Source organism: Condylura cristata, unplaced genomic scaffold, assembly GCF_000260355.1.
Source record: "Condylura cristata isolate star-nosed mole 26May11 unplaced genomic scaffold, ConCri1.0 scaffold00079, whole genome shotgun sequence".
NCBI classification, from domain to species: domain Eukaryota; kingdom Metazoa; phylum Chordata; class Mammalia; order Eulipotyphla; family Talpidae; genus Condylura; species Condylura cristata.
In genome coordinates, this window is record NW_004567180.1 from 294,414 (window position 1) to 304,071 (window position 9,658).

The following is a 9,658-nucleotide window of genomic DNA, read 5'->3' on the forward strand; positions in this document are numbered from 1 at the left end:
GTCTCCGTCGGGTTCCGCTTCTGCCTCATGCGCTCGACAGCATGTGCCCGAGGAGCCGCTGACACCCCGTGCTCAGGGCTCAGGGAAGGGCCGCGGGTGCAGAAGGCACCGCCCCTCGCCCCGGGGGTCGCGCGCACCCTGGGGTCGCTGCTCCCGCCCCGCACCGGGACTGCCGCCGCCTCCGTGACAGGCTGACGGAGCAGCTGCCCAGAGCGCGCCTGCGCTGGCCCGTTTCTCCGTCCTGTGTCTGTCCCCTTGACGGGGCGGGGTCAAGGGAAGGGACCCCGGGCACAGACAGCTGCAGCCGGCTGGGGACTCTCCTCCCTGCTGCCCCCTGCTCCCCCGCCGCTCCTGCGGACTCCCCGTTTTCGTCTGTCTCTGTGTAGATGGAGGCGGCACCGCCTCACCCCTCCCCTCGGCCGGCTTGCCCACTGCCCTCTTTCCTTGCTGGACATCGAGTCGCCCTGCCCTTGCCGAAGAGCGGGACGTGGTCTGCAGACAGGAGCCTGCCGCCGTCCTCGTTGTCCACAGTGAAGCCGCTTCCCTTCTCCTCCAACCCCGCCCCCTTTACCGGCTGAGGGCAGCGGACCGGCTCGGTACCACTAGCACCTTCTCGGGGTGTCTGTCCATACTGAAGTGAGCACACGAGGCCATGAGCCCCTGTGAGGGCCGCAGCTTGACTCACCCTTTCACGCGCAGCGTCGAGGACGCCCGGGTTCCTGAGGAGAGCCGCGGGACATGCTGCCAGGACTGGCGAGTTCTCACAGGCAGGACCCCGCCGTGGAAGTGCGTTGCTGCACCCGAGGCCGCCGGCGCTGGGCCCCGTGCAGGGTGACGTGCTCCAAGCCCAAGTCCAGCCACCCCGGGCCCCGGCCCTGCGCGCGAGAAGCTCGCAGCAGGATGGTGACCTTCGAGGACGTGGCCGTGGTCTTCACCTGGGAGGAGTGGCGGGGCCTGGACGGCGCCCAGAGGGCCCTGTACCGCGACGTGATGCTGGAGGCCTACGGCAGCCTGGCGGCCCTGGGTGAGTGACGCTGCCGCTTCCCAGTCTCCAGCAAGCGCATGGCTGGTGGTGGAATTTTGGGCTCCAAGTGGCAGCCACAGAAGACGCCTGTCCACCTTTGCGTCCGGACAGGCCACCAGCCTCTCATCGCACAGCCCTGGGGGTCATGTGCGTCTTTCCTCGAAGACTGAGCCTGGGGCAGTTTGATCTAAGCTCGCCATTGTCTTTCATCTACAGGGTTCTGTGTGAACAAGCCTGAGGTGATCATCAGACTGGAGCAGGGAGCAGAGCCGTGGATTGCCAAGGAGCGCCCGAACCAGAGCCCCGTAGGTCAGTCACTGCGCTCTGGCCAGGGAGGCCGGGCCGGGGGAGGGTCTGCTCGGCCCTGCTGAGACCCCCGGCTGCCCCCATCCGGACCTGAGCACGGCTGGTCTCTGCGGGACCCGGTCGTGGGCCGGTCTCCCCGCACGGCGCCCTAGTTGACCTTCCCACACTCTTACAGTGGTCGCAGATGGCCTCAGCCGCACTGGCGTGCAGACCCCAGCGGCCCCCCTTGGAGGTGTTCCTCGGCTCATCACTGGCGTCCGGTCTCACTGCACTCGAGCGGGCTGCCCCCTCGGGCTCTTACTGATACATCTGTTTTCTCTTCCAGTGTGTGAGTGGTAACTTGGGGGAGTGGTGACAGCAGTAATCAGAGTCCTTCGTCTGTAAAGAGCTTGTATTTGGCGAGAAAAGAAAGGAAGCAAATGCACATTGAGTGGATGAAGGCCACAGCTTAGCCAGGCCGAGGGGAAATGAGGGTGTTAGCTTGGAACACAGAAAAGGGCTTTCGGTAGAGTAAGTTTGAGATGACCTTTCCCTTTTGATCTAGACTGTCGGTGCATTTCCAGTCTGGACGGAGGTTGCTTGTCACTCTTGGAGATGCGGATTACGGATTTGTTAAACCTGTTGGCGCCAGCGTCACAAAACCAGGAATTTCGGGTTATGGGAGTAGGGGGCTTTGGAATCAGAGATTGAAGTTTGCGATGTCACCTTTTGTGGAAATAGTTGGGAGAAAAAGCAAAACAAAAACAGGTAACAAAGATGGACTCCGGTTGCAGTCTAACCAGGATGCAGTGAAATTCTGAAACACGAGGCAAGCTGTTGAGATGCTGCAACCTCCCGCTGGAAGATGTGCTGAGAACGGGTGCAAGAGGCCAGGAATCGCAGTGGCAGAGGGTTGTGGGAGCTTTCAGGTATATCGAGAGCACCCAGTTGCCAGCAGCAAGCTTTCAGATCATCAGGGAAGGGTTGTCAAAGTGATGAGCCAGTGTTCTGGCATGTGAAGGTTCTGAGAAGCTGCTGTTGTGGGGTTTAAGTAAGGATTTACGACCTTCATCAGGTCTTACAGGAGGAAGAGATTATCCCTTTGAGAAAGCCCACAGACGCCGTTACCCATTCCCTAAGGAGAAATAAAAAGTAAGCAAGTCTCGATGCAGAATCTCTGTCCTTAAGTGGCCCTGCTTAAGTGACAGAAATTACTTTCCGTGAAGCTGGCAGTGGCTGACCAGGATGGTTGTGCCATTCGAAAAGCATGTTCTGATTGTTCTGAAAAGACTGCTCAGACGCACAGGTACAGGAACGCAGAGAAAAGCAATAGGGTGAGTCAGCACTAGGCGACGCTCTCAGCCGAGGGGCTCTGTGGTTGCAGTGCGAGCCGATGGCAGCGACCCAGCTGGCCCTGTGGGTGTAAACAGCAAAATATTAAATCATTGTCCCCGTACTTTTTCCATCAACGTGTGTCACGTTAGAAAACCTATTAATGTACTTTTGTATCAAAGTGTGTCACGTTAGAAAACCTATTAATGTACTTTTGTATCTTCATTGATTATGTAAAGAAGTCATTGGCATCATAAAGTTCATGCCCATTATTTTTTTCAGTCTCGTGGGGAAAGAAACTCCTTCACCTTTACATCAGAAATGCGTAGATGCCTCCCTGTTGTTTACAGAACGGTTATTTTTCTCTCATTTCAGATGCCTGTGCCGTGGATGACCTGACTAGGGCCAACCAGGAGAAGCAGGACAGACATTTGTGGCAAGTTCTAATTGCCAGGAGCAAAACATCAACTAAGAAAGTGATTGACGTAGGAAAAGCAGTTAATTTGCATGCAGTGCATAATTTGAGCTCCAGTATGAATAGTGGCATTGCTTCAGGAATGGTGGCTGCAGAGTTTCACATGTGGAAGCACATGCTCCTCCCTGGTGAGCCTGACAAGATGCATGTGGTAGAGAAACTCGAGAGTCCCGGCCCAGCTAGAAAACCCCTCAGATATCCTGAGCATTCTGGTGTTCATCACAGGTCTCAGGCTTTGCAGCAACCTCTGGAACTTAGTGGAGAAAGGAGAGACTTCAGCAGAGAAGCAGTATTCGTTAGCCGTGGGAAGAACTTGATGGGAGGGAATGCCCGTCACTGTCGCGAGGGCAGGAAAAACTGTAATGTGTCCGCCCTCGTTGCCCACGGGAGAGCTGAGGCAGGGCAGATGGACGATGAGTGTGGTGAATGGCCACCATCCCTTGTTGACAGATGGCCACATTGGAATCTTCATAAAGGTTTCAAAGGTGAACACCACGAATGCAGTCAAAGTGGGAATTACTCTGGAACCAAATTAAACCATACTCAGCTTCAGAAACTGCCACCAGGTGGGGAAGCTTTTGAATACAGGACATGTGAGAAGACACTTCATGAATTCTCTTTCCTTTCTAAACATGAGAAGGTGCAGGCAGCTGATAAACCTCAGGAGCTATGGAAAATGGCTGATAATCCAACACACAATAGATGTCAGCGTACTGCGACTGGAGAGACACCCTTCATGTCCAAACAGCGCCAGAGAACTCACTCCTGGAAGTCAGGTCTTACTGAATGTCAGCAATCTCATACCATGAACACTTATGAATGTAAAGACTGTCAGAAAACTTTTTTTCAAAAGTCAGCCCTTGTTGTACATCAGAAAACTCACACAGGAGAGAAATCTTTTGAATGTAAGCAATGTATGAAATTTTTTTACCGGAAATCAGCCCTCACTAAACATCAGAGAATTCACACGGGAGAGAAACCTTACGAATGTCATGAGTGTAGGAAAACCTTTTACTGGAATTCAGCCCTCACCATTCACCAGAGAATCCACACAGGAGAAAAACCCTTTGAATGTACAGAGTGTGGGAAAACATTCTGCCACAAGTCAGACCTTAATGTACATCTGAGAAGTCATGCAGGAGAGAAACCCCATGAATGTCAAGAGTGCGGGAAATCTTTCTACTGGAAGTCAGCTCTCACTGTACACCAGAGAACACACACAGGAGAGAAACCCTACGAATGTCAAGAATGTAAGAAGATTTTCTCCCGGAAGTCAACGCTCACTGTACACCAGAGAACTCACACAGGAGAGAAACCCTATGAGTGCAAAGAGTGTAGGAAGTCTTTCTACTGGAAGTCAGCTCTCACTGTACACCAGAGAACCCATACGGGAGAGAAACCTTACGAATGTCAAGAGTGCAGGAAAACATTCTATAGAAAGTCAGCACTCACTGTACATCGGAGAACTCACACGGGAGAAAAGCCTTATGAATGTAAGGAATGTAGGAAAACTTTCTGTCATAAGTCAGACCTTAATGTGCATCAGAGAACTCACACAGGAGAGAAATCTTTTGAATGTAAACAATGTGGGAAGTTTTTTCATCGAAAATCAGCCCTCACTAAACATCAGAGTACTCACAGACAAGGGAACCTGTATGGAGGTCAAGAATATAGAAAGACTGTAAACCATAATTCAGACCTTCATGCAGGAGAGAAGCCCTATGAATGTCCAGAGTGTGGGAAATCTTTCTACTGGATGTCTGCCCTCACTGTACACCAGAGAACTCACACGGGAGAGAAGCCCTATGAATGTCCAGACTGTAAGAAAACTTTCTCCCGAAAATCACATCTTAGTGTACATCAGAGAACACACACAGGGGTGAAACCCTATGAATGTCCAGACTGTGGGAAATCTTTCTACTGTAAGTCAACCCTCACTGTTCACCAGAGAACCCATGCGGGAGAGAAACCTTATGAATGTCAACAGTGTAGAAAAACTTTCTCCCGCAAGTCACACCTTAGTGTACATCAAAGAACTCACACTGGAGAGAAGCCCTATGAATGTCAAGAGTGTAGGAAAGCTTTTTCCCGGAAGTCAGCCCTCATTGTGCATCAGAGAGCTCACACAAGGAGTGAAACCTGTGAGTGCACGTAAGGTAGGGATTGCCGCCGTGCATCAGAGAACTCACGGGAGAGGAGCACTGTGAACATAACGCCATTCTCCAGGAAGTCCGCCTTGCCTGCCCCGAGAGTTCACGTGGGAGATGAGCCCCATGAATGTGAGAGAACACGGGACACCTTTGTGGTGAGCCATCTTCCTAAATAAAGAATTCACACGGGAGTGTGGAATGTTCTCGCAGAGACTGGGGGCTAACAGACTTCATTTCTCTGTCTCCCTTTATCCTTTACTTGAGCTTTTGCAGAGTAAAAAACTTTCTGGTCTGGTGCAGACACGGTGTTGTGTGTATTCTTCCCACGCTGTCCCTGTGCTCTGGTCCCACTGTACAGCGATAAACTCCCCGCAGGGGATGTCTGCCTGCTGAGCCGTAGGGTGCATGTGGCCATGGGATCCAAGACAGTGGGTATGGGGAGCAGCTTTAAGGTTCTACCTCAGCAGTCTCCGTTTGTACTTTTCTTGGCCGAGAAGCATTTCACCTGTTTTAGCTTTAGTGTGTGGTCTGTTAGAATGCGCTCTTTATATTTGCTTTTTTTTTTTAAATTTATTTATTTGTGCATACAGAACTGGGGTACAGGCCAGAGGCTCAGGGGCGGTGAGAGGCTTCACCAGAGACAGAGTGGGGAGCAGAACAGGCAGATCGACGAAGTACACTGCTGAGGGGAGCAGCGGGCGGGTCAGGAGAGGTCTGGCCACGCCATGTGGTCACCTCCGGGGTAGGCGGGAATCGAACTCATGTGGAAGCGGCTTTAGATTCTCAGTGCTGTGCTTTAACCCGCTGCGCCACCAGGGAGGGCCATATATTTGCTTTTTGTAAAAAAACACAGGAAAATCAGCCCGTGTTGTCAGCTTTCATCATCAAGTCAGTTGCTGGCAAATTCAAAGAAGGAATAAACTGCTTCAGATCCATGAATGCCTTTACCCTGGCCTGACAGCTCACTGAACACCGATACTCAGCTAAAGCTTTAGAAATGCTCTCAGTGTACCCCAACAGTAGAAAGTGTTAGAAGAGGCTGTGCGTCCCCCTTGGTGATAAAATCCCTGCGAGAGAAGCACAGTGTTCGGCATTCCTGGCAGTTAACTCACCTCCACAGACTGGACATACGGAGGTGGTTTGGAACGTTGACATGTGAGTTCATGTTTAAAATAGAGCAGGCGAGTCACTACAGAGGAAGTACTGTGTTTCAGCCAGTCCAAGACTTGAAGTGGATCACGGACATTTGGAATGAACCAAATGCAATTGCACTACGAAGACCTTAGCAGTGGTTTTGAAAAGCACAGCTGATGGTCATGGTCTTCACAGCCAGAGGACAGAAACAGTTCTATCATTCTTTCTAGACAAAAACCAGTTTTGATTGACCCAGAGTAGTTTGAGCTTATAAACATCAATTAGGTCTTTAAGCACTTATATCTCTTCTCCTCCTATAAACGTTCTCAAATTGGCCCTCCTTGGTGGCACAACAGGTTAAAGCACAGCTCTGAGAAGCTAAAGCCACTTCTGCATGAGTTCGATCCCTGCTTGACCCGGAGGTGACCCAGAAGGCGTAGCTGACCCTTTCTGAAGCACCCGCTGCTCCCCTCAGCAGTGGGCTTGGTCTGTGGGCCTGTTCTGCTCCCCACTCTGTCTCTGGTGAATCCTCTCACAGTCCCTGAGCCTCTGGCTTGTACCCCAGCTCTGTATGCATAAATAAATCTTTTTTTTTTTTTTAAAGTTCTCAAATTTATCCTTTATTCAAAATATTGGTTTCTCAATGTGTGTATTCTCAAATGGAATCTTGGAACGTAGGTAAACTTGCTTTAGCTTTTAATGACCTCAAGGTTTTTTTTTTGTTAAAAACCACAGGAATAAGATACCAAAAGATGGTGCATTCCAAGGAGGAAGGAAGTGCTGAGTACTGGTCCCCAAACTCTGGAACCCAGTAGGGCAAGTCACCATAACATGGTTTGAGTTATGTAGGTCCACTTAATGCAGATGTGTCTTGATAAATGTATTTTAATTTTTAAATTCTGACAACTTAAAAACTATCCCAGACACAACCTAGTATCATAGAAATATCTAAAATATTTTGCTGAAAAAAGCTAGGATGATCGTAAGTGCATGACATATAAGCAGCTGAGTGTCTCTTTGCTGTTACACGTACCCAAACCTACTAGAAAAGGTTAAAGTTTACTAACCCTAACGCATACCGCCAGATGTCACCACGTGCGGCTGAGTGCTGTAGCTTGGATCATAACTGCGCAGTTAACTACTTGTACGTTCCAGTAGGCTCGGATGTTGCCAGGCGCACTTCAGGTGTCGGGCGATGCTCAGCATTCCTTGTCAGGGTTTCTCCATCAGTTCTTCATTTCTTGAAGTCTTAGGGTCATGTATAGTTTTCTTCAGGTTTCACGCTACACTGTAACCCTTGAGCAGCACTGTAGGACCCATGCGAGCTGCCACTCCTGGCGTGGGAAGTGCTGCTCAAATGCAGTCTTGACATCACAAGGAAGTGTGGATGCTTGATCCATGCAGCAGGTGTGTGCAGCCGCCGTTCCCCCACATTTCGAGATCACTGAATCTTGCCTAATGGCCCCCACTTAATACTCTTTCAGCCATTGCTGTAGAAATGTCAGCAGATGAAAATGCCTCACACTCACTGCAAGAAAAGTCCTGAGGAAGCAGTGATGTAAGGACACGCGGTGCACCTTCTGGAGACCACGCACATGGATCACCAAATGCAGAAGAGTGAGTGCATTTCCTTTGGGTTGTAGCGGTACTTCTGTTTCCCTAGATTGTGTCACTGTAAGAATACAGCATGTAGTGACTATAATATACAGAATACAGCATGTAGTGACTACAATGTACAACGCACGTGTTAACTTCCCCGCAAGGCTGTCGGTAGGTCCGTGCTCGGGTAGTCACGGTAATGACTTACATGCGGATGTTGGGCCTTGGGGCGTCTGTTCAAGAGGCAGCTGTGAGAAATTGTTCTTGGAAACACTGCTACACCTTCACTATTGTTGGGAGTGACCAAAGATTTACAAGGACTGAATTAGGGCGGTAAAGAATTGAGCCTTGCATCCAAGCTTGATAAAGTGGTAGTAAACTGACCTTGAGATTCTGGATGGGACTAGCTGAAGGTAACAGCAAACTGGGCCTCACATCAAGGACACAGTGATGAGTCACCCCTTTTTGGGGCTTGGATCCTGCTAGCTGCTTGGAGTGACAGGAAATCCCCCAAATAACTTTGCTGTAAAAGGAAGAAAATGTGTACAGTGGATGACCACCTGCAGCAGGACCAGGGTATGGGTCCTAGGATCCTGGGGCCCGCTGTGAGAACGTTGTTTCTGTGGCAGCTGGTCCCGGCTGGCCAGTATTTGGAAGTCCGAGTTCACCCTTGGGTCTGCCTCCGTATTTCCTGACTGCTTTACTCCAGGGGCTCCCACAAACGAGCATCCACCTTAGAGGTGCAGGGTCTCGGGCAGTGCGGAGGACCTGGGAGTCAGAGCACACCGGCCTCGAGTCCAGGACACTCCCTGCCCCTAGGGCAAAACGCCCTCAGAGCCAGGAAAGGAGATTCTGTGAGTCACTAGCCTGTCGTTGGGTGAGCCCAGTGTCTATATCTGACATAAGAATTAGGGGAGATTGATTTCTTTATAGGGTCACTGGTTAGTCAGTATCCTATTCATCTTAGCGAAAATACCTTCCTATGTGAAAAGAGGTCGGGGTGCACGTCAAAGGACGAGAAAAAAATAGACAACAACAATCTCAATCTTTCTGAAAGCTCCGGCTCAGTCAGTAATGCAATATTGACAGTCAAACCATAAAGTCAAGCCATAAACTTTTTTGTTCTTTTTCCTTCATAACAAGAGACTTTGTCCTCAGAAACCTTAATTTTTTTTTCAAATTTCCATTTTCCTTATGTTATCAACCCAAGCAAAAGGAAAAATATTGTACCCAATACAACCTTAGAAGCACCTGTTTTAAAACATTAGAGCACAAATTAGTTACCATGGACCAAAAATTATCCCAGATTGTGTTTTCAAAACATGTATACCAGTTTTTATTAGTTTCATTTGTTTGATTTCTTTTCAGTATCTATAGGTACCACCGAAACCAATTTTATAACACCTCGAGGCCAAGAGCAAGACAATTAAGCACAAGAGCAAGACATACAGACATGCAACATATAGACAAAGCAGTTTTCTTAGTTATGCCACGTGGAAGCTTATGTAGCTGCAGCTTTACTCATATAGACTCAGAAAAAAAAAATTTTGAATTCCAAAAAAAGTTCAGTGTTGCTGAAATCACAAGTTTCAGTTGGTCTCCTATAAACCTAAGACTTAGGAAATAGGAAGGAAAAGTTGCATTCATCACAGGAGTTAC

At 49.5% G+C, this 9,658-nt stretch overlaps 1 protein-coding gene across 2 annotated transcripts; it reads left to right on the forward strand.

The window, feature by feature from the left end:
- Nucleotides 1-18: 18 nt before the first annotated feature.
- On the forward strand, nt 19-5,565 carry LOC101625063 (zinc finger protein 33B-like). 2 transcript variants are annotated; one of them, XM_012734861.1, is made up of 3 exons: nt 19-1,024; nt 1,241-1,333; nt 3,017-5,565. In XM_012734861.1, the coding sequence occupies exons 1-3, from the start codon at nt 739-741 to the stop codon at nt 5,269-5,271; spliced, it is 2,634 nt and encodes an 877-aa protein (XP_012590315.1). In that variant the 5' UTR covers nt 19-738; the 3' UTR covers nt 5,272-5,565. The 2 variants fall into 2 exon arrangements, with proteins under 2 accessions (XP_012590315.1, XP_012590316.1); XM_012734862.1 differs by having other exon boundaries at nt 1,241-1,329; nt 3,017-3,134.
- The last annotated feature ends 4,093 nt before the right edge of the window (nt 5,566-9,658 follow it).